General features: G+C 44.6%; 1 protein-coding gene across 2 annotated transcripts; it reads right to left on the bottom strand.

Annotated features, from left to right (window-relative positions):
* Window positions 1-1,785: 1,785 nt before the first annotated feature.
* On the bottom strand, window positions 1,786-24,227 carry ogfrl1 (opioid growth factor receptor-like 1). 2 transcript variants are annotated; one of them, XM_060924761.1, is made up of 7 exons: window positions 23,869-24,227; window positions 15,965-16,051; window positions 15,488-15,566; window positions 10,874-10,952; window positions 7,058-7,124; window positions 6,752-6,897; window positions 1,786-3,950 (listed from the first exon to the last, which is right to left on the bottom strand). In XM_060924761.1, the coding sequence occupies exons 1-7, from the start codon at window positions 24,055-24,057 to the stop codon at window positions 3,470-3,472; spliced, it is 1,128 nt and encodes a 375-aa protein (XP_060780744.1). In that variant the 5' UTR covers window positions 24,058-24,227; the 3' UTR covers window positions 1,786-3,469. The 2 variants fall into 2 exon arrangements, with proteins under 2 accessions (XP_060780744.1, XP_060780745.1); XM_060924762.1 differs by lacking the exons at window positions 6,752-6,897; window positions 7,058-7,124.
* Between the last annotated feature and the right edge of the window lie 1,428 nt (window positions 24,228-25,655).

Raw genomic sequence — 25,655 nt, 5'->3', positions numbered from 1 at the left:
TATATTATCTGCATTTCCATGTATGAGAATGAAGAATAGAGAAAAATGCATTATCCGTCAGAAAACTGCAAGAATGCAAGTCCTTTGGGGTCCTGCTCCCTACCAGATGCAGTTAAATCATGCGGTTTTTCACCAATATTGCTCTCTCCTGATGTCATTCAAATATGTTACATTCATGTGTGCAGTCTGGTGGTCTGACACTTCAGCTTTAATACACAGAGCTGTATTCATGCATTCTCAGTCCAAGTTGTCAGTTAAGTGGTGTCCTGCAGAATGTGCTTGCTGTGGGCTTAAGTGAAAGAGGCTACCACACAGTAAGATTTAAACACACACATACACCTGCTCAGTGAGTTGATGGGAATCGTATCCATTCTACACCGAGACCATTCAAATGAAAGGCTACCACCTCATTCTGTAATTCCAAATCAGCTCATTTTACTGCTTCGCACACCCAAGTGCACAGTCTACTCAGCAGGCACAGTCAGATTTACCTAATTCACTTAATTCAATACTTTACTGACCGTGCTGACTGTAGCAAACTGTACCTCCCCAAAGAATTCTCAACTACATCAGATATATTTCAGGCAGTAGAGAAGTCACGTTACCCCTGAATGCTGTGTGCACAAGCTTTCCACAATCCTACAGTGTGTGTTGGAGTCAGGATTGAAAACCATACGTAACACTTTTGAGGAGACAGAACTGAGGTGTGCATGCCAGACACCTACATGTTGTAGGTGAGATGTAAAAGACTGCAATAAAGGCAGCAGTAATGCTTCTACTGATATCCACGATCACAGTATGTCTAGCTGAAGGGGCCTTACGACACGGACCCTTGCAATTTTTATCAGTATGGAATGAGGATTTTTATCTCAGTAATCATCATAAGTTAATGTAAATCTACATGTACTGTGTGTTGATTTTGAAGCAATACATACAGTACAATAGATGGAAGTTAGAGTACACACTTCTCATTTTGCAGTTTGTGGGACATCACAGAGAACCTGCACTAATAGTTTAGGCACTTCTTCCAAAAAAAAAAAAAAATCATGTTTGCTATTGATACTCTGTATAACAAGTGGATTATGGTTGGTCACAATCAGACAAGGCTTTCTCGAGTTTCTTCTCTCCTGCTGAAACATATCTGATCTGTTGCAGTCATGTTTTGAATAATTACTGAGCTTAAAGCACCATCTTAGTGAGGATCATATGAAAAAAAACCACCTAAGACTAGTATGTTATGCTAATTAGATCAACATATTTCCAGTTGACAAATAGCAAGAGGTATTGGTGGTTCAATGGGTGAAGGCTCTCTGTTATTAAACAGAAGGTTGCGGGTTCAAGCTCTAGCACTGCCAAGCTGCCCGTTAGGCCCTCAACTCCACATAGAAGGAGGAGGGGATGTAAAATGAAGAAATTCCCAGTTGGATGATAATGGTCCAAGGAGTAAGAAAAAATAATTTAAGATATGGGCCAAAACTCCATTTTCACTGGGAACATTCTCACTGGACAGAGTAGTAAGGAAAGGACTGCCACTGATAAATTATATTATTTTAGTCCTTATGAGCTCTGCTTCACAGTACACTTCAGTAGAATTTGATTTTTTTTTTTAAAAATACTGTAAAACCAATACTGCTCTCAAGGTGCTTGGACCAATAGTAATGAAACATCTTTTTCTCAGATCCTCTATTTAAATACAGGAGTGACATCACATACTATATCAATTTCCAGAAATAGCTGCAACTTTAATACAATAAGTCACAAGAAGAGCTCTCCAAAAGTCTCACATTATCTTGTACAAAACATTATAAAACACATTTATAGTGCCTCACATAAACAGACAGAAGTCAGCACTGAATCCACATAAGTAACTTACAGAAAACATTAAAAATAAAGATTCCTCGTGTTGTATTGAGAAGCGTTTGCTCTGCTCATGCTACAGTCGTTTTGAATTTGAGTTACTGCAGAGGGAAACAGATGGCTATGTTCTCCCCGCTACCTGTGTGAGAGGATGCAGGAGGAAATATGTACCAACAAGACATGCAGACAATGAGAGAAGAGGGTGATAAAGAGAGAAGTGTACAAACTGTAATCCTTCCTTACTCCTCTGTGTGCTTGTCATAGAAACATAGAAATAGAAAGTGCAGGCAGAAATTCGAAAATACACACACATGCACAGAATTTCAGGTAGCCCATAATCAGGTGAGTGTACATTGGAGCACAGCAGAGCTTTTTTATGTGTAGTTAAATAAGATAATTTATGTATTTAACATTTCACATATCAAAGCACAATTATTTCTCTATTAGAGGTCAGTGACCTCGTTCCTGATTGTCCTTACTGACTTGGGCTAACTCAGCCACACACTGACTAAAATTGAGGCACTTGATATAAGACACTGCACAAACACTGGATTAACACCCACCCCACCCACAAACAAACAAACAAACAAACAAACAGTGATATTTTAAATATGCTACTCGTTAAAGTGATATGTTCCTACTAGGGCTGTCAAATGAATAAAATAAATAAATCACAGTCAGTCATTTTTAAGTTATCTTAATTTATATTTTTCACATTTCAACATCATGCTTTTCTAGATCAGCAACTAGAAGACTGGATTTAAAGAATCTTGCAAGAATTGGCTAAAACCAGAGTGACTGTGTGTACGTGGTGCAGGATAGGTGTTCAAAATGCAGCTGGTGCAATCTGTATGAAGTGTGCTAGCTTTCTCTTTACCTTTCCCCCTGCATTCCTCACACACTTCGTCATAGTATTATTTCTGTTTGTATTAGTACCAGTACATGTGAATTTTCCTCAGTTACCTCAATTTTCTCCCAATACACTGATGTCCAATAGTCTCCATTTTTTTTCCCCAAATGTGTACATCAGTATTCAGTTATAACAAGGCAAATGATAGCGCTAGGAAAATGCACTGAAAGCATTTTTTTTAAAGGTGACGTTATAAAATGTATTGTGTTAGCGCATTCTAATCATGTTAACTTTGACAGCTATAGTTCTAATATTTCTATACAAATAAACCTCACTCAGCTCTAAGACTAAGGCTCAGAAGGCTCAGTTAAAGCCTGGAGTCTATCTAAACTCCACAATATGTCACAGAGGAAGACTGGATAGGCAAAGGTGCAAAACACACACACACACAATCAAGTTAGGTAATAATTCACTTCTACACTTCTGTGTGCTAAAGATTGTTCAAGAAGTATAACAGATTGAGGCAGGATTAGCAAAACAGTAGAAAATCATCAACTGATATTTTAAGCCTCAACGTAAACAAAATGAAAATTGGTATTTAGTTACAGATTTACAAAAAGCCAGAGTAACAAATCTCTCATTGCTATTCATTGAAGGCCAAGACAGGGAATAATATTGCTTTGAGCCATGCCCATTACTAATCCCCCAACACAGTCTGTCTAAATCTCAGGCTCATTTTCTCAATCCTCCATTCTGAAATTCTTAAAGAGGTACAGTTTCAATGTATTCCTCTGTGTCTCCCTGACCCTGCTGATGGTTCCTAGACAATTTTGTTGTTTTCCACTCCCCCAATTCCCTCCCAGCCACCCCTTCTATCTCTTCATCAGGCCTGTTTGGACTGCCCTGCTTTAGAGCTCTAGTTATTCTTACACTCCTGTTCAGTGGGGACTCTATTCTGTTCGCCCTCATCCCAGGGGAGCTTCTTTTCCTTGGAGGCCCCCAGATGAAGTTCTCAGGAGGTTGGTAGTGGCGTTGGGCAAAGCGCAGCAGTGCACGTCTCTGGCTGTGCTTTCTCAGTGTGTAGACAAAGTACTCAAGCGCACTGTGGCGCATGTTAACCAGCGTGCCCTGCACCAGAGCCTCCTCGAGCAGCAGGTGCACCAGAGGCAGCTTGTAGCTCTCGAAGCCCAGCTCACCCAGGCTCTTCAGGATGCGCGTGATCCGCAGATAGTTGTGCTGAGACCTGTGTGGGAGAAACAAGAACCCTATGGTTGATTGGTATTATTGAACTTTGAATGGCTAAGGACCATGATAACAGACTGGATAACTCTTGAGCTCCCTGTAAAGTCAATGTCGAGGGGTAGGGATTCCACTCTGAGTGTCTGACCCACTTCTCTACACACTGAGAATGACCATAATGGGATGGTGCAGAGTCAGTCTCAATGACACTGAGGATGAGCAGGCGCAAGCTGCTGATACTCTGTAATCCTACACTCACACAGATTCTAAACACAAAAAAACACAGCAAAGCACAGCAGGAGAAAGACTACATATTCACGTGTAGAACAATATAGATTAAAGCGAACTGTGGGATAGGAATAGTAGGAATGCTAAGTCAAGGTCTGGACAGGGAAGGTCAAGTGGAGAACTGCACACACTGTACACTCATTTGCGTTTTCAACTCAATTAACAAAAGCAATGATCCATCAACACAAGCTTGTGTTTTTAAACTTGCTAATTGATATTATGCAAATACTCCTCTTAGCTTTGTCAGCAAGAACAGAGAGAAAATGTGAGTAAGGCCCTGGGGGATGGGGTGTTTTGGTTCAGGATATACATACCCCTTTTCCACCAAGGCAGTTTCAGGGCCAGTTCAGAGCTGGTGCCTAATCTCAAACCAGCTCTTTGTATTTTGATAGCCAAAGAACTGGCTCTAGGCCAGGAAAACTGGTTCCAGAGTGGAACTAAAACTTTGCTGGTTTAGAACCAAGAACTGCTTACCTCAGGGGCTTGGGGTGGGATTATCATGACCAACGAGACTAAAAGTTTGTGACTGTCACTTTTTAAAAGAAAAAGAGCTACTGTAGCATCTAGTCTGACTAATTCAAATAAAAAGAACAAAAAGAGACCATGTAGTACGCCATTGTTGTGCTTGGTGCTAGCGGCTGGGCTAGTGGCTGGGAAAAGGGAGCAGTGTACCGTGATATAATGACATGGCTCTATGGTGGCTCTCTAGCCTGTGGAAAAACAAACTGTTTCTGCAAGTTGAGCGAGCTCCAAACCAGAACTAGCACCTGTTTTGCACTGGTGGAAAGGAGTAAGAGAGTACTTTGTAGTAGTGGAGGGAAAGATTTAATGAAAGAAAGGAGAGGAGCCAAGAAAATGTGAGTGAAGGAGAGTGGAAGCCCAAACCCTGCAGAGAAAGATTCCTTTACAGCAATCCAAGTTTTTCAGGAACTCAGTAAGTTGAGGCATGTTTCCACCAGAGGAACCAAAAATGATATTAGTGTCTGGAACATCTCTAGTTTGACCTCTGTACTGATCATTCCTGATCAAATGTGTGTGTTACAGAAGGAAATCTCTCATTTTGTATTTTTTAAGAACTAGTATTCAATTAAGCTTGTTTTGATCCATGACTGTTTTTACACAAGCAGTGAGTCAAAAACATCTGGTCAAAAACATCCTTTTCAGCAATCAACGTTTTTCAGGGACTTAGTAACTTGAGGCATGTTTCCATTAGAGGAACCAAAAATAATAGTGTCTAGAACATCTTTAGTTTACCTCTGTACTGATCATCCATCCATCCATTATCTGTAGCCGTTTATCCTGTACAGGGTCGGAGGAAAGCTGGAGCCTATCCCAGCTGACTATGGGCGAGAGGCGGGGTACACCCTGGATAAGTCTCCAGGTCATCACAGGGCTGACACATACAAGGTGTGTCAGAAAAGTAACAGGACTTAGGATGCTTCTTTGATCTGAGGGGCCTCATCCACATAGAGTTCTTCCCACAGGGCCAGACGATCAACCAGCATGTCTACAATGAGATCCTGCGGTGTTTGCTCCATTCAGTGTGCGAGAAGAGGCGAGAGTTGTGGCAGGACAACTCGTGGCTGCTTCAACATGACAACACGCCAGCTCACAACGCCCTGAGCATCTGGCAGTTCCTTGCCGAGAAGAACATCGCCATGCTGAAGCAACCTCCCTACTCACCCGACCTGGCTCCGTGTGATTTTTTTTCCTTTTCCCAAACTCAAGAGGGTCATCAAGGGGACCCGCTTTCCAGAAGTGGAAGCCATCAAAAGGGCCATGACGACGGATCTGCGGAGAATCCTTCCAGGAGTGCATGGAGGCGTGGCGGAGAAGGATGGGAAAGTGCGTTAGACTCGAGGTGGATTATTTAGAAGGGGAAAACTTGTAGTTTGTATTTGACATAAATGTTTTGTGACCCCAGTCCTGTTTCTTTTCTGACACTTCATACAGACAAACAACCATTCACACCTACGGTCAATTTAGACCCACCAATTAGCCTAACCTGCATGTCTTTGGACTGGGGGGGGACCAGAGCACCCGGACAGCATGCAAGCTCCACACAGAAAGGCCCTCGTCGGCCACTGGGCTTGAACCCAGAACCTTTTTGCTCTGAGGTGACAGTGCTAACCACTACACCACCATGCCGCTCCTGTACTGATCATTCCTGATCAAATGTGTGTTACAAAAAGAAATTCTCTATTTTTAAAAACTAGTATTCAGTTAAGCTTGTTTTTGATCTGTGACTGTTTTTACACAAGTAGTGAGACAAAAACATCTGGTGTACGACTCACAGCAAGCTGAATTATATAACGGTCACTGTCCCTGCAGTGTGGAGGAACATCAAGCTACAAATTTGTCCAAGAACTGATATTCACATTCAGGAAAGTTCCAGAAACTGAATACACCTAATTTCAGTTCCTGATTATTTTGAGGAATATTTTAACTTCCTCGAATGGCACCTCAGAGGAAATGCAACCACAGTTTGTAGAAAGAGAGTCTATATCCACATCTCACTCATTCAGGTGTTGGAAACGATCTTTCCAGTTTGCAGCACGGGCTACGTTTCCATTCTTATCGAGGAGCTTGATCCCAAAGAAGTCCAACATGATAGCGTATGCCAGCACAAAGCGCTGCTTGGCTTCTTGAGTGTTCTGGAATTCCTGTTCATGATATCATGGAAACATTCTATTATTGATCAAGCATTGTCTTACAAAATACACCAAAAAGCAATTACACCTCAAAAGGCTTACACTGACTAAAATTTTAAAGCTTTTATCTCATGATCTGAGAGATCAAAAAGCTTTATACTTTGGCTTTTACCTTAATCTCATCCTGAGTGAGTTCATGGGCATAGAAATTGAGGCCTTGTTCCCTGAGTGGGAAAAGCCTGCAAGAATGGAACAGAAGGTATTGCATTAGCTTCTTGTGTAAAGAAGTCTACAAATGAAAAGAGTAAAAAAAATTTTCAGAATCATTTTAACAATTCTACCAAATAACAATCATTGTGTAATGATTCCTCACTTTTAATCATTTTAATACATCCACACACGCATAGGTACAAACTCAGTAGCTGCAAGACGTATTCTGTTTCTTCTTCTACTTCCTAGGTGATGAAATTGTAACAAATTCTTCTTGAATGGCAATAAGCGACTTTTACCAGGACAAAGGAGATCCAGAAAATAAGGACATACAAAAGGGCAAACTGCCTCTCGGTCACTCTGTCTTAATAGCACTGCTGCCATTAAGCAGAACACATGAGCATCCTCAGCCCCAGGCTCATTTTTGCTCCGTCTTCTACTACTGTCACTCCTTTCTGCCAAACAGGCCAAGCAGTTCGAGCTGGTTGCCTGCTTCACTAGGCTGCCATTTCTTATTAATTCAACACTAGCAACTCAACTACATTTGTGTTTTGAACTTGCTAACTGACATTATGCAAATAGTTCTCAGTTTTGTCAGTATCCGGTCATTTAGCACAAAAGTCCTTTCGCACAACTCTCATTTCAATATGGAATGGTCACAATAATCAAAAGAAAATACTCTTCTTGATATAGCAAGGGGTTTATTATGATCTTTTAGGGATGAGAAGCCGGAATTACCGTCAAATATTAAACTTTCGTTGTCTGCTGCTCTGCATTTTATGGATCGGTTGTTGACAGGTTATTATTGAAATGTGGACTGAAAATCTGATTATTTGGTGTGTTTAGATATTTGCAGTTAAGTCATAAGAAACCTTGAATTGTGGGCACCTTCATAGAGAATGTCACTGTCACTTCTGATCATATCACAGACTCCACTGACCATGAATCATTTTCATGTTTCCCAAAATAAGTCACTGGGGGATTATGTCTCTTGCCCTGCTTGACAACATGTGTTTTGCAGACTAAGAGCGAAATTCAATCCTGTATCGAGTTTCCATGTTCTCCCCATGTCGGCGTGGGTTTCCTCTGGGTGCTCCTCCAGTTTCCCCCACAGTTCAAAGACATGCAGATTAGATAAAATACCCAGCCACTGGGGATGTACAAGGCACTTACTTAGTGCTGGTCCCAAGCCTGGATAGATAGAAGGCCCAGTGTAAGATTAGCATGAGCTGGACTGAAAATAAAGTCTTATCAAATGTTCTTAGAACTTGTGCAAAAGGACTTTAGAGTTTTGCTAACAGACTTCAGATTTGTGCGAAAAGACTTTTGTGCTAAATGACCATAAACTGTTTTGTCAGTTAAAAGTGTGAGAAAATGGGGATAGTGGTGGTAAAGTCACTAGCATACGTGTGAGGCCTGATTTAGTTCTGCTAATTCCTGTAGGGCCACGCCCCTTATAGCCAAACAGCAAACCTGTCTCCCAATAGGCCTCAGCTCACACTGAACATTTATCCAAAGGTTTATTAGAAAGTTTATATAAATCTCTGCAAAAGTCAGTACAGTCAGACTGTGACACACACACACACACACACACACACACACACACACACACACACACATGATAATACACCATTCACACTCACTGATAAATGTTTATTTACTGCTAGTATGCTGTAATGGTATCCTGTGGGAACAGGAGCAAAAAGGGAAAGTCGAAACATTAATCTATCCCCTGGCAATCTAGTAACATTAACTGTAATCTTTTGCCATGACTTCTGTGGGAAGTGGAATCATTGGATTAATGTGTTATGACTGGTCGTGACGTTGCTGGGGGTGACGTAAACAGTGTTTCCCACAGGTCTGATATATACTTGTGGTAGCCAGTGGAAAAGACTGGCGGCTCCGCTCGCACGGATTTAAATCAACTATGCACGGTTTAATTATGTATCTGCGATTTCTGATAGCAAAACCAAAAAAGGCCTAGTCATTTCTGTTACTGACACAAAAATAAAATGAGCAACTATACACAGAGTGTTAATGTCCTTTTAATAATCAGTTAAATTGGCTAGAAAAAAAAGTGCCATTACAAAACTGAATGTGCTGACTGGACTCAAGCACTCTGTTATCATGGTAATGTTTATGATAACATGTAACGTGCATACTGATTAAGACTGTCTACAGCATGAAAGCTTTCTGTTCATGCAGTTGGCTATTTGGCCAATCATACCAATACAACACAGATCTGTTTAGTGATACAGAACATTATGTTCGTTATTATTTATCTATTGTTCAAAGTACATTCAGAATCAAATCGTATATGAATAGGCTACTCATACTGCCTCACCGTAAAGCAACCAGCAGCAAAAACAACAAAGAATGAAACCACTGGTAGATATGGCTCGAAATTAGAATGCAAAACCAGATATGTTTAATTCATGTTTTACACATCTTGCAGAGCTTTCGTATGTGAAAGTGGTTTAATTAATCCTGAAAATTAACCCCTTTTATTGTGTTCTCTCTACTCATAGGCAAACCTTCTCATCAGTGTTATTTAGGTTTTTTTTTCTTCTTTAGCATGTCCTTTTTGGTTTTCTTATTAACAAATTTAAAACTTTCAACTTTCTTAAATATCAAACATTGATTCATTGATCCTCAGTAACCACAGTGAATCTGCAGCCTATCCCAGGAGCACTGTGTGTGAGGCAGGAAGACACCCTGAAAGGGACACAAGTCCATCAATTTAGCATAACTAATCCATCTACCAACATGTTTTTGAAAAGCAGGAGGAAACCAGAGAACTAAGAGGAAATCCACATGGATATCGATACAGTGGTGCTTTATGACTATATAGGACACAGTTACAGAAGCAAGTTTATTTATAATCACGCTATCTGTTATCACCCAAATGAAGATGGGTTCCCTTTTGAGTTTGGTTCCTCTCAAGGTTTCTTCCTTGTGTCGTTTGAGGGAGTTTTTCCTTGCCACCGTCACCACAGGCTTGCTCATCAGGAATAAATACATTTATTAGGGATAAAATTAGGCCATATGTTGAAAGTGTAATTTTCTGTCAAGTTGCTTTGTGAAAATGTCTGTTATTAAAAGTGCTATACAAATAAACTGACTTGACATGGGGACATCTGCAAAAACATCACACATGCCCCTTTTCAACCAACAGGGAACAAGTTCCATTCTTGTTTGTGCACCAAATTTTGAACCGTTCAGAGCATTTCAACCAAAAAAATAATTTTTTTTAGAACCTGAAAAGTTGGTTCCCAGCTGGATTCACAATATAGCTGGTTTTTCCAATGCAAACCGTGACGTGGGCATGTCAGTGGGCATGTCTTTAGCTTGGAAGCGGAGTGCAGCAATGGAGAATGCAACAGAAAAGGATATATCTTCAGAAAAAAATGGACCAAAAACAAATATCTGCAATAACAGAACATAAGCTCACAGGTAATCAGTGTGCACTGCCATCTTGTGACTACTGTTTACTGCCATTGCGCATTGTTCAACACCCTCTGTTCATGATGCCTCCTTGATTACAATGGTTCCACTCAAAACTGGTGGAAACGTGGGCTGGTTTGCCAGCTGGCACCAAGGCTCAAAGAATCCTGAATGGAACTGGTTCAAGAACCCATTCCCTGTTGGTCAAAAAGGATAACAGAGACTAATCTAAGATCAGGATGGAACCAGGAACCACTGCCACCCAATTGTCAAACAGAAACTAACTTTTAATGCAGTATAAGACAGGAAAACAATGCTTGAGGTTTGACTTTACCACTGTATATATGTGTGATTGTGCTCAAGCTTGTCGTAGTCACCCTTCCATTTGGTGAGGATCTCTTCAACATAGATTCCTGCAAGGACAGATACAAACCTTTACTGTATCATGTGTCAAAGGACGCATAACACACAGGTGGGCATCATTCTGCAAATCACAAACATTCATTCATCTTCAGTAACCACTTTATCATTGGTCAGGGTTGTGCTGGATCTGGAGCCTACGCCAGGAACTCTGGGCATGAAATACACCCTAGATGAGTGTCTTGCTTGTTCAAAATAAAATGATAATACGGATATTATTATTTATAGGGAATAATTTACTGGACATGCCAGCATCAGTGTCTACATTCATGTATCATAAAATTGCCTTCCCAGTCTTTTTCCAAAAAGCCCCAGCAAGTAAGCAACTGTAACGTAGGTGTTTCTCAAGATGTCTGATAATAATGGCATGTATTATTAAGGTAAACAAAGTGCAATCTTCATTTTGTTATCACAAATATCACAATGGGCTGTCTGTATTTTTGTGAAAATCGGAGGAAACCGGAGAACCTGGAGAAAACCCACATGGACACAGGGAGAACATGTGAAGCTCCATACAGACAGTTACTCAAACTCAGGATTGAACCTGGCACCCTGGATGTTACCCAATCTCCTGTGCAGAGCAACACTGCCTCAATGTTAAAGCAGTCCTTCATGCATGAAATGAGAAATGAAATGCAATAAAAGATGCAATTAATGGCATGAAGACATGTGAGGCCTAATCATGCAAGTAGAACTATCTTTAAAAAAACTGGGATTGTTTGTTTTATGACCATATCTGTGTGAATGTGTTTGTGTCCACTCTTATGTAGCTACTATGTGGTTCACTTTTTAATCACCGATGCCTCTTCTGAATACTACCTTGCAGAGACAGAGTCTGTCTAAAGACACTGAGGAAGGAAGAGAATTTCAAGTGCATTGTTTGTGACTATGCATGAGACAGGCCTCCTGAGAGTGCTCAACTTATGCCATTGCTTCACTCACCCAGATGTCCAACTGGTGTGGTTTTATGTACTATTATACGACTTTGCCCTGTGTGATGGATCTACACCACAACTGTGAATGCATTTGTCATAAACCACAACAGATATGATTTGCAAGTGGTTATTATGACACATGCAACCAAAACACTGGCAAGTTTCTTGCAAAATTATACTCAATTTTGTTGATTAAGGGTTACAGTAATGTCACTGTTCTTATCCCCCTAAGAACTGCCATCTCATCTTGGTGGAGGGGTTTGCATGCTTCTGTGATCCTGAGAGCTGTGTTGTCGGGAGCAACAGCTCCTGGTAGAGTCGCTCAAGGCAAAGAGGTCTCAGGTGAGGAGCCAGACTGAGAGTGTTTCAAAGACCCTGATAGATCTGCATCTTTAACATACTGCAAAACAACATTACCTGGATAAGAGACTTGACACTTCCTTCCCGATGACATCATGCAGGTTGTGAACAGCAGGGCAACGGGAGCTCTTTAACCTTTAACCCTCTAGGAATTGTGTATTCCAATGAAGATACACATGGATTCCTTGTCCCACAGACAGTCTGAAGTTGTACTGAACCCATTCAGGCAGCTACAGCATCGTCACTGGCATCAAGCGTATTGGCATTGCCTTTCCTTTGAATTCTGTCAGCGATGAGGAGAGGGGGGGAAGCTGTTACCTGGGCAACAATTTATTTCCCATAAACATCGCCCAGGCCAGTGCTCTGGAGAGGCCACTCTAGCATCGGGTCATCATGATGACATCAACACTGGTGATGAGCCATGGTTTGACCATGGCATAGCATAGAGTATAGGCACCAGGGGTTGTGAGAAGAGGGAACACTGTGTTGGCTTCGCCATCAGAAACAGCCTGCAAAGCTGCATGATGCCTCTATTGAGAGGCTTCTGAAGGTTCTGTACAGCTGACTTGCAACAATGTCTATTGTTAAAAGCACTATACAGATAAAATTTACTTGACAAATCTGCAACATGCCCCACAAAGAACAGCTGTTCATTCTTGGCAATGTTAATGTTAGAGTGGGAACAGACCACGACTCCTGGCAATCCTGCCTTGGACACCACAGCATGGGGAAGATGAATGAGAACATGCAGCACCTCTTCGACATATGCAGCTTCAACAACCCGTGCATCACCAACACCTTTTTTGGGACAAAACCACAGCACAAAGAAAATTAACCCAGGCATTTACTGTACTCCTGGTTGCATCCAATGTCTAAGTACCTAATCCATTAAGACCAGTAAGATGATAAAACTTGAACAGTATCCAACTCACTCACAGCTACCATAGTGCAGACTGTGACACAGACCACTCCCTTGTCTGTGGCAAGGTCAAACTGCACCCATGGAAGATACACCACTCCAAGAAGGAAGGGGTTTCTCGCATTCCAGACCAACACTACATTCCAGACTTTCATGGTGGAGAAGTATTTTTTGTGCTCTAGAAGATGCACTACTCAGCAAACCAGGTAAAGATGCCACTGAGACCTGGGAACAACTCAGCGATGACTACGGTGTGAGCAATCACTTGAATGGTAAGTTCAGATCAAACACTGCAAGAGTGTCAAAGCAACCAGAAGTCTTTCATTTTCTATGTCAGCCAGTATCTCTTGGCAGCAAGCAAAGACATGAGCGTTGGCAGTGTGTCTTGGGTCGACAATGCTGCAGTTTCTACACATAACACATACAGCCTCCAAAACTTATGGCCTATTTCTCCAGGGCTTTTAGGGACTTTGGCTTAACCATCAGCATAAAAAAACCTCACAAATATTATGTGCCAAGACATTGACAGTCTCCCTCACATTAGAATAAAATCCAAGAAACTTGAGACCATCCACAAACTCGAGCTCTGAACACAGAGCTCAGTAGTCAAACTGGAAAAGCCTCTACCACCCATGTACCATCAGCTGGCCTCGTGGTTAGCGTGTCTGCCTCTTGATCAGGAGATCATGAGTTCTACTCGTCGTCGGGTCATACCAAAGACCATCATAAAAATGGTATCTACTGCCATCTGGCAAGGCACGCTGCAATACAGATACAAGTGGGGAGTCAAACTCTTGTGGCTACCAGAGGACTAGCCCCCCACTGTAACCCTAGGTGAGAGGCCAAAGGCTATAGAAGCAGAGATTGGTGCCACCCAATGCGTCTTAAGGGCCTGGTTAGTACTGGGACCAGAGACTGCCTGGGAAGACCAGGTCCTGGCACTGGAAGGACTTTGACTACCACCCTAACAAGGTTGACCAAAAGGGTATGTACAAATAATGAACTGATGGAGCACACCAAGGTGCAGGTGTACAGTGCTTGTGTGGTGAGCATACTTCTGTATGCCAGTGAGACATAAACACTCAAAGCTCACCAGGAAAGAAGACTTCATGATTTTAATATGCACTGCCTTTGCTGAATACTCTGCATCTCCTGGAAATATAGCGTACCCAACATGGATGTTCTGTCCTAAGCAAAGATCCCATCCTTGTCCACACTCCCCAAACAGAGACGTTTCAAAGGCTGGTCATGTGCACTGTATAATGGATGGCAAAATCCCCAAAGACCGCCTCTTTGGGGAACTCACTTCAGCGAAAAGGCCATCAAGGCAATCACAACTACACTAAAAAGATGAATGTAGTATGACCTGAAAGCCACCTATACTCTCAGAAAACAAAGCACATCATTGTACCTTTAGGGGTACAACCGCTTGTCACTGGGGCAGCACCCTCTAAGGTTCTTATTTGTATCATTTATATACATACTGATTAGAAATATATGTACCTTTTTGACACTAAAAAGGTACACAGTTACCTTGAAGTCCAATAATGAGCCCTTGGGGTACATTAGTGTAGATTGTACCTTGGGGGACAGAAATGGACTATGACTGTACCCCCATTTCTGACAGTGTATACTGACACAAACACTTGGAAAGACTCCACAAAAGACAGACACCTGGAGGCTTAACATCCAGAGGGGTCTTCACAGCTTCGAAGAACAACAGTAAGTCAAGATCAAACACTGAACTACTGTTAAATTCCCATATTCAAGTGCCAATTCCACATGGGATTTAAAACTGACTACCGATATAATTTTCATGGAACTCACACAGGATTTTTCCAGTAAGGTGAAGTTAGATAGAATGCCAAAGTTAAAGCTGAATAATGAACTTTTACAGACACCCCAAAACCTATTAATCCACCTTTTAATACTGCTTGCTGAATATCCTTCTTGCTAACAGTGAACACATTGACTCTCCCACAGCTAACACTCTTCCACATAATGATCCTCTCACATAATGGCATAAAGCACATTTCACACATGAAGCTGAACCATCTATGAATGCTAATTATTATGAAACAAGAACAACTGCTACCTCAAGGCAGGAAACAGCACACACTTGTAAAAAAAAAAAGAATAAATTTAAAAAAGTGTGTTAAAGCTTTTTATGTACTGGGAGATGGGGGAAGAGTTATGAAAAATAGAGATCTTTATTTAATTCTGATAAACTGGCAATGCACACTTATCCAGAGTGACTTACAAAAGCACACACACACACACACACACACACACACACACACACACACACACTTACCATCTGGGACCAGAGGAATCTTATTCAGGTAGAATCTCAGATTGCGGTACTCGTTTCTTAGCCGAGGCTCCTTATAATTCTAGGTGCAGAGAAAAACACAGAAAGGAGGACAGAAGAGGAGCGATAAAGATAGTGTCTCAAAGTGATAAAGTGTCCTGAGGCTAAGATGAACTCATTATGAACTTGGATGGAATGAGGAAGTTATGCATCTGTCATTTGGACACCAAAGTTATTTCCTGTGTTTTAACCCTGACACAAAACATGCAGCACATCCATAACTGGATTTGAAGATGCATCAGAGAGTGTCCCCTACTGGAATCTACTGACTCCATTTTTCCTGCTGTAATACATCAAACAGGTTACAGTATATAAAAAAATATGACACTCAAAAAAGCAAAAAGCCATTAAAAGAGCATCCATTTCTGAGTACAGTGCTGTGGCTTGGAAAACAGCTAAGAGAGTGGGTGAAATTTTTACCGGATAACTATGGCGGTACTTGTACAGGTCCTTGGCAGCATAAAAGCTCCTTTTCATCTTTGTGGATGACTCAGCTGTGTCATTAAACTGTGTAGGAGAGAAAGAAAAAAAAGTAAAATAGGCATAAAGAATATATGAATGAATCTGCTCATGAGCTGAACTATGAGTGCATGATTCCAAAGAGAAACAGAACTTGCTCTGATTGAAGATGAGCATTTGGTTGACGCTCCATGTATGCATTCCCATACATTTTTAGGTTTTCTCCTTTCTTGATCCTCACTTACTCTCTATCTCAAAATGGAACAGTCTAACCTGAGTGTGTGTATATTGCAGATGACAGTATGTGGCCATAAAACGGGTTGGATTATAGTTGAACAGACAAAGAAAAGTACGTAGCTGTAACACAGTGTGGCAGCGGGGGCGTGGCCAAGCAGCAGTCTGTGAATGGAGGGCGGGGTCAGGGAAGGTAAGTGGCTAGGTCATTACACCTGATGTCAATGTGTGTGTGTGTGTGTTGTTGCAGGAATGGAGTATAAAGGGAAGGGGAGAGGAGAGAAGAGGCTCTCCCCGACCACAACACTTGTGTGAGTGAGTGAGTGAGTGAGTGAGTGAGAGAGAGAGAGAGAGAGAGAGAGAGAGAGAGAGAGAGAGAGAAAGAAAGAAAGAAAGAAAGAAAGAAAGCTGAAAAGCTGAATAAAGTGCGTGTGTGTAAACGCTAACTCTCGCCTGCCGTGCTTCTGTGCTCCACCCACACCGGGGTTTACTACAGTGGTGCTGAAACCCGGGACCCACAGAAGGGAACCACCCCATGGAGTCCTCCCCGTTCAACGAGCTCATCCTTGCCCTCGCTACCACCCAACAGAACCAGCATCAAGAGCTGATCACCCTCTGGAAGGAGCAGCAGCAGCGCTTCGCAGCCTTGATGCTGGCCCAGCAGGAAGATCGCCAGGCGTTCCGGCACCGGCTCACGTCAGCAGGGCCGCCGGCCGCCGCTGCCGCTACCCTCACGAAGATGGGATGGCAGGACGATCCGGAAGCGTTCCTCGCTCTCTTTGAGCAAACAGCCGAGGCGTGGGGGTGGCCGCTGGAGCAGCGCGCGGCGCGCCTCCTCCCGCTCTTAACTGGCGAGGCGCAGCTCGCAGCGCAGCAGCTCCCTGCTGACAGCCGGCTGGTCTTTGCCGACCTGAGGAAAGCCATCCTGCAGCGGCTCGGCCGCTCCCCGGAGCAACACCGTCAGCGCTTCCAGACGCTGACACTGGAGGAGGTCGGCCGGCCGGCCGTTTGCATTCGGCCAGCAACTCCGGGACGCCTGCCGGCGGTGGCTGAGGGCGGAAGACCGCGACGCCGAGGAGATCATCGATCTGGTGGCACTGGAGCAGTTTATCTCTCAACTTCCAGAAGGAACGGCGGAATGGGTCCAGTGTCACCGCCTGGCGTCGCTGGAACGAGCCATCGAGCTGGCGGAGGACCATCTGGAGGCGGCTCTGACGGCAGGCAGACGAGGCACCTCCCCTTGCTTCTCTTCCCCCTCTCTCTCTCCCTCTCTCTCTCCTGTCTCTTGAATCAGAGTCCCACAAAGGAGGTGGGGGCTGTCATCTGGATCCCCGACGCGCCGGAAACCGCCCCCAATCGGGCCGGAACGTATTGCGTACCGGTGAGTATTCAAGGGGATACACATCACGCTTTGGTGGATTCTGGTTGCAATCAGACCTCAATTCACCAATGCCTGGTGCAAGGTGAGGCATTGGGGGGAGCACAAGCGGTGAAAGTGTTGTGTGTGCAAGGGGATGTTCACCATTACCCTCTAGTGTCTGTCCATATTCTATTCTGGGGCCAAACGCATAAAATGAAGGCGGCAGTTAATCCTCGCCTTACCCACTCATTGATCTTGGGTACTGATTGGCTGGGATTTAAAGAATTAATGGAGTATTTAACATGCAGTGGGTCCTGCCCTAGTAGGTCACGGGAAGATCCTGGTGTGGCATTGGCTGGAGAAGCTGTCACAGAGCCGTCTGCGTCACCACCGCGTCAGAGTGAGGAGCACTCTGCTCCTCCTCCCTCTCTCGGGGATTCTCTTGGGGATTTCCCGTTAGAGCAGTCGCGAGACGAGACTCTGCGGCATGCGTTTGACCAAGTGAGAGTAATCGATGGTCAAACTCTTCAGCCAAGCACGGCGCCAACCTTCCCCTATTTTGCCATTATTAAAGATAGATTGTACCGAGTGACGCAGGACACTCAAACCAAGGAACGAGTAACCCAGTTGTTAATCCCAAAGAGCCGTAGGGAACTCGTATTCCATGCGGCTCACTTTAATCCCATGGCTGGACACTTGGGGCAAGACAAAACACTAGCCCGAATAATGGCCCAGTTCTATTGGCCTGGGATTCGCGGGGATGTCCGTCGGTGGTGTGCAGAATGCCGTGAATGCCAATTAGTAAATCCCGCGGCCACTCCAAAAGCGCCATTGCGCCCTCTTCCTCTAATCGAGACCCCATTTGAGTGAATTGGGATGGATCTCGTCGGGCCATTAGATCGGTCAGTACGGGGATATTGCTTTATTTTAGTTCTGGTGGACTATGCAACGCGATATCCGGAGGCAGTGCCTCTCCGCAATATCTCAGCACGCAGTATTGCGGAAGCGCTCTTCCGCGTTATCTCCCGGGTCGGGATTCTGAAAGAAATCCTGACAGACCAGGGCACCTCGTTTATGTCACGCACACTGCGCGAGCTGTATGGGTTACTGGGGATTAAGTCCATCCGCACCAGTGTATATCACCCACAAACGGATGGATTAGTAGAGCGATTCAACCAGACACTCAAAAACATAATCCGGAAATTCGTTAGTGAAGATGCGCGTAATTGGGATAAGTGGCTCGAACCCCTGTTGTTCGCAGTACGAGAGGTCCCGCAAACCTCCACAGGGTTTTCTCCCTTCGAATTATTATATGGGCGTAAGCCGCGTGGCATTCTGGATGTGCTGCGGGAAAACTGGGAGGAGGGACCTTCACCGAGTAAAAATGAAATCCAGTACGTTCTTGACCTGCGCGCAAAACTCCACACCCTCACCCAATTAACACAGGAGAACTTACAGCAGGCACAAGAACGTCAAAGCCGGCTGTACGACAGGGGCACGCGCCTTAGAGAATTCACGCCGGGAGAAAAAGTACTCGTATTATTGCCCACGTCGAGTTCTAAATTAGTCGCCAAGTGGCAAGGGCCCTTTGAGGTCACACGGCGAGTCGGGGACGTCGACTATGAGGTAAAGTGAACGGATAGGGGCGGGGCACTGCAAGTATACCACCTCAACCTTTTAAAACGCTGGAATGAGGGGGTCCCCGTGGCGTTGTCGTCGGTCGTCCCAGAGAAGGCGGAGCTGGGGCCGGAGGTAAAAAAGATAACATCGCAGACCACTCTGGTCCCTTGTGGAGACCACCTCTCACCGGCCCAACTCATGGAGGTAGCCAGGTTGCAGAAGGAATTTTCCGACGTGTTCTCGCCCCTTCCGGGTCGTACCCACCTCATAGAACACCACATTGAAATGCCCCCGGGGGTGGTAGTGCGTAGCCGCCCTTACCGCTTGCCCGAACACAAGAAAAAGGTGGTTCGGGATGAACTCAAGGCCATGCTCGAAATGGGCATAATCGAGGAGTCCCACAGTGACTGGAGCAGCCCAGTGGTCCTGGTTCCCAAGACTGATAGGTCGGTCCAGTTCTGTGTGGACTATAGAAAGGTCAAAACGGTGTCTAAATTTGACGCGTACCCAATGCCTCGCATTGATGAGTTGCTTGATCGGTTAGGCGCTGCTCGCTTTTATTCGACACTGGATCTAACCAAGGGATATTGGCAGATCCCCTTGACTCCTCTATCCCGAGAGAAAACGGCCTTTTCCACACCGTTTGGTTTACACCAATTCATCACGCTCCCCTTTGGGTTATTTGGGGCGCCCGTTATGTTCCAGCGGCTTATGGATAGGGTCCTCTGCCCTCATGCTGCCTACGCGGCCACCTATCTAGATGACATAATAATCTACAGTCATGATTGGCCGCGGCACTTGGAACACCTGAGGGCTGTTCTAAAGTCGCTGAGGCGAGCGGGCCTCACAGCTAACCCAAAAAAGTGTGCGATTGGGCGGGTGGAAGTACGGTATCTGGGGTTCCACTTGGGTCTTGGGCAGGTGCATCCCCAAATTAACAAGACTGCAGCGATTGCGGCCTGCCCGAGGCCCAAGACCAAAAAGGAGGTGAGGCGGTTCTTGGGGCTGGCTGGCTATTATCATAGGTTTATACCTAACTATTCGGACGTCACCAGCCCGCTAACCGACCTCACTAAAAAGGGGGCTCCAGATCCGGTCCAGTGGACGGAACAATGCCAACAGGCCTTCTCGGAGGTAAAAGCTGCACTGTGTGGGGGCCACTTTTACACTCCCCTGACTTCTCCCTCCCCTTTATTTTGCAGACTGATGCATTGGACAGGGGGCTGGGGGCCGTTTTGTCCCAGGAGATGGAGGGTGAGGAGCACCCGGTGCTGTACATCAGCCGGAAGCTGTCAATGCGCGAGAGCAAGTACAGCACAATTGAAAAGGAGTATTTTGCCATCAAGTGGGCGGTCCTCGCCCTCCGATACTACCTGCTGGGGCACCCTTTCACCCTCTGTTCGGACCACGCGCCCCTCCAGTGGCTCCACCGCATGAAGGATGCCAATGCGTGGATCACCCGTTGGTATCTTGCGCTCCAGCCATTTAAGTTCGAGGTGATCCACAGGCCGGGGGCGCAGATGGTGGTGGCGGACTTCCTGTCCCGTCGGGGGGGAGTCAGCTTCAGGCCGGCCGGCTCCCCGGCCTGAGTCGGGCGGTGGGGGTATGTGGCAGCGGGGGCGTAGCCAAGCAGCAGTCTGTGAATGGAGGGCGGGGTCAGGGAAGGTAAGTGGCTAGGTCATTACACCTGATGTCAATTTGTGTGTGTGTGTGTGTGTGTGTGTGTGTTTTGTTGCAGGGATGGAGTGTAAAGGGAGGGGGAGAGGAGAGAAGAGGCTCTCCCCGACCACAACACTTGTGTGAGTGAGTGAGAGAGAGAGAGAGAGAGAGAGAGAGAGAAAGAAAGAAAGAGCTGAAAAGCTGAATAAAGTGCATGTGTGTAAACACTAACTCTCGCCTGCCGTGCTTCTGTGCTCCACCCACACCAGGGTTTACTACACACAGTAAATGATTTTTTTTTTTTTGCTACACTGCACATCATGTCATGTAGGAAATGTTATCTACTTCACATGTCAGCAAATGCCTGGGTTAATTTTTCCCTTTCTTGTTTTTATTTTGGATCACACCCTTTACCTTCTTGACCTTGAAATGAAACTTGTAAATGTTGGGATCATTGTTCTGTCAACTAAAGTATTTCTTGCAGCATGTCAGGATGCTAGTGTGTGTGTGTGTGTGTGTGTGTGTGTGTGTGTGTGTGTGTGTGTGTAAACCTATTTAAATGCCCACAGAAGGGACAACTATAATACACTGAAGTCTCATTCATTTAATAAAGCTTGGCCTACCTTGAATCATTTATTCAATTGATGAATTCAAATAAATACAATACAAATTTTCTTTACAGATATGAATATGAATTAAGTTATTTATGCAAAACCACTTCCGTGACCTATGGTCAATCAAAAAAATATATACATTTCAGGTATTATAGCTATAGTCTTGTTTACAGTAGAACAGATTAGTGTTTATCTGTACATTAAATAAATGTACACTGTCGTTATACACTTTTGGTAGAAAATGGGACCTGTGTGCATCCATCCCATCCATTATCTCTAGCTGCTTTATCCTGTTCTACAGGGTCGCAGGCAAGCTGGAGCCTATCCCACCTACTACGGGTGAAAGGCGGGGTACACCCTGGACAAGTCGCCAGGTCATCGCAGGGCTGACACAGAGACAAACAACCATTCACACTCACGGTCAATTTAGAGCCACCAATTAGCCTAACCTGCATGTCTTTGGACTGTGGGGGAAACCAGAGCACCCGGAGGAAACCCACACGGACACGGGGAGAACATGCAAACTCCGCACAGAAAGGCCCTCGCTGGACGCTGGGCTCGAACCCAGGACCTTCTTGCTGTGAGGAGACAGTGCTAACCACTACACCACCATGCTGCCCTGTGTGCATACATTTTGTCCCTTTTTGATGGTAGATAAAAGAAACATTAAGTACAATTAAAGCCGCAAGCGGCCTCGACGGGCCCTCGCGCCAGCGGCCAAGGGGGGCGGGGGCATGTGTCCCTGCGAAATACCTTCCACAGCTTCTGCGGCAAGAGACATTACTCCCACAATGGCGACAAAGCACAGAATTGGACACATGGCAACAATAGGGTCTCGCACTTCGTGCGTCGTCGACCATGGCAAGCGCCTCAATAAGGGTCTTGAAAAGAGTTTGCTTGCCAAGTTTGACAAATCAGAAGCTGCAATATCATTTTTGCCATAATCAGCACAGCCAGGGGCGAAAGTGCACAAAATTTGGCGTATATGTCAGGTGAGCTATGAAGAGTTTGCGTATGAAGTGTGATGAAAATTGAGTAAATAGAAGATGAGATATAGATTTTTGAAGAATAAATTTTTTGGTTTTTCCCATGTCAGTAGGTGGCGCTATACGTATTGATTGACGTATAACTTCCGAACGCCTTATGCTACGTGAAACGTATTTAGTAACTTTTGTCAGCCATGTCTGTAGATGATGTGTATCAAATTTGGTGACATTCCTATGAACGGTCTAGGAGGAGTTGCGCCGTGTTCGTGGCCATGCATTTCGCACAAAAGTGAAATTACCTCACTTCCTGTTGGGCGTGGCTAATGCATTGGCATTACATTTTTGTCCGGCTTAGTGAGATACATATGCGTACCAAATGGCATGCCACTACTACAAACTACATGGCAACCAGGCACCTTAATGCGGGAGACCAAAATCACAACGACTTAGGGGGCGCTATAGAGGCCCTGAGCCGCGGCCAAGTTTGGGCTTTTGGTTCTGAGTAGCGGTGGCAATTCTCGGAACTGGTGCCAAATTTCGTGCGTTTTCGCCCATGGCAAGCACCCCGAAAATGGCCCAACAGCGGAGAAAAATAAAGAAGAAGAAGAAGACGGAAGAATAATAATAGTGAACTCTTACAAGAACAATAGGGCCTTCGCCCATAGGGCTCGGGCCCTAAAAATCACAGTGTGATTGTTATGATAAAGCGTTATAATGAGTCTTTGGGCCTTTAGCCTTCGAGAGCAGGTGAGCAGTTTGGTCCTGTCTATAGTAATATGGAACAAAATAAAAGACATCTAGGAGACATGAGAAACTGGATCAGATTTATAGGTCACGATGTCACTGTTTCTAAAACCAGGAAAACCTCAAGGTTTTAGAATCACAGCGCCCACAACCTACCAAGAAAGAAACTGTACTAATGAACGAGGTCGAAGTAAACAACACTGGAGCCATGGTGTGTGGAGATGCGCTAAAAAGCGCGGGCTGTTTTTAATCCCTGGAACAGCAGGACACACGGATTATATCACAATAAAGTGTCCTGGGAATAGAAACCCTCTCATTTTCATATTTTATTCTGAAGAAATGGCGACACTGATAAGAGACTTCCCCTTCAAAGGGCACAGCGTGGAACGGCAAATGGCTGGGGTTTTCCTCCTCTTTTCTCTCGCATTTTAAAAACGGCCTGAAAAAAAATATATATATATGAAATCAGGCCACCAGGAACATTTAATTCGAGTAGAAGTGATCGCGTTCACTGCACACACAGCTGTATTTCCCAGGCTGTCAGGGATGAAGATGATGAACCCAGCTGCGCTCGGTGCTTCTTTGTTGCCTTTCGGTCACATCAATCATTTCTGTGTACTATTCTTGAGCAGTTATTATTATTATTACCTGAGGAAAGCCGTCCTGGTCCTCTCCACAGTGCCCTGACTCTGGAGCGCCGATGGATTCGAACCCCCTGCTGTCCTGCTGCTCTCCTCCCGGATGCTCGTCGCTCTCCGAGTCAGTCTCCCAGGTCGAGTCACATTCCTCCACGGTGCTCGGCTCCTTGTACCTCAGAGCGCCCATCAGATTTCCCATTTACACACCGCTCTGCGTTTCTGTCCTGTCCGCCACCGCCTTCACACAGCCTCCTTCGCCTCTACATCACTCCCGCTAGTAGCAGACAGCGCTTTATAAATAAGCCGTGTGATGATGCTCACGCATTATTTCTATTGGACAGGACGCAGGACTTTCTAAGCGACGCTGAACAAAACCCTCTCAGAGCGCAATGGTGGCGGCGATGAGCAGCGCTGAGCCGCTATAGTGGAGATCACCGCCCACTGCCAGAGACACACTTCACTTCAGACCAGCTGTTTCAGTTCCTCATTAAACTTTCCCTGAACCCTGGAACATTCATACACACACATTCTGCACATTCTCTCTCTCTCACACATACACACACACAGTGGTGCTTGAAAGTTTGTGAACCCTTTAGAATTTTCTATATTTCTGCATAAAGATGACCCAAAACATCATCACATTTCCACACAAGTCCTAAAAGTAAATAAAGAGAACCCAGTTAAACAAATGAGACAAAAATATTATACTTGGTCATTTATTTACTGAGGAAAATGGTCCAATAATATTACATATCTGTGAGTGGCAAAAGTATGTGAACCTCTAGGATTAGCAGTTAGTTAGAAGGTGAAATTAGAGTCAGGTGTTTTCAATCAATGGGATGACAATCAGGTGTGAGTGGGCACCCTGTTTTATTTAAAGAACAGGGATCTATCAAAGTCTGATCTTCACAACACATGTTTGTGGAAGTGCATCATGGCACGAACAAAAGGAGATTTCTGAGGACCCAGAAAAAGCGTTGTTGATGCTCATCAGGCTGGAAAAGGTTACAAAACCATCTCTAAAGAGTTTGGACTCCACCAATCCACAGTCAGACAGATTGTGTACAAATGGAGGAAATTCAAGACCATTGTTACCCTCCCCAGGAGTGGTCGACCAACAAAGATCACTCCAAGAACAAGGCGTGTAATAGTCGGCGAGGTCACAAAGGACCCCAGGGTAACTTCCAAGCAACTGAAGGCCTCTCTGACATTGGCAAATGTTAATGTTCATGAGTCCATCATCAGAACACTGAACAACAATATGTAGTGGAAGTTCATTATGTCTAACTATTAAAGCTATTTTTAAGTTTGTTTCTTAAGACAAGGATTTTTTAAGATGTTACCTTGTTGACAGTTGGATTTTAGAGGCAGTGGAGATACGCAAGCAGACGCAGAGGACGATGAACCGGGATGAGGGAGCGTACGCGCTGTCACACACCTGGAGCGCAGTCCTGGGGGAGCGACCTGACAGCAGGAGGCGTGAACTACCTGTCAAATTGGGCGGGACGTTCACGCCTCTGTAGCGTAACATCAGCTGATAAGGCACGTCACCACTCGACATCTGGTGACTGTTTTGAAGAAGACGGAAGATTCTCGCCGAAACTGTCAACAAGGTAACATCTTAAAAAATCCTTGTCTTAAGAAACGAACTTAAAAATAACTGAACAACAATGGTGTGCATGGCAGGGTTGCAAGGAGAAAGCCACTGCTCTCCAAAAAGAACATTGCTGCTTGTCTGCAGTTTGCTAAAGATCATGTGGACAAGCCAGAAGGCTATTGGAAAAATGTTTTGTGGAC

The sequence above is a fragment of the Neoarius graeffei genome, chromosome 7, assembly GCF_027579695.1.
Source record: "Neoarius graeffei isolate fNeoGra1 chromosome 7, fNeoGra1.pri, whole genome shotgun sequence".
In the NCBI taxonomy this organism is placed as follows: domain Eukaryota; kingdom Metazoa; phylum Chordata; class Actinopteri; order Siluriformes; family Ariidae; genus Neoarius; species Neoarius graeffei.
Note: the sequence above shows the minus strand (reverse complement) of the source record. Positions and strands in the feature narration are given on the sequence as shown.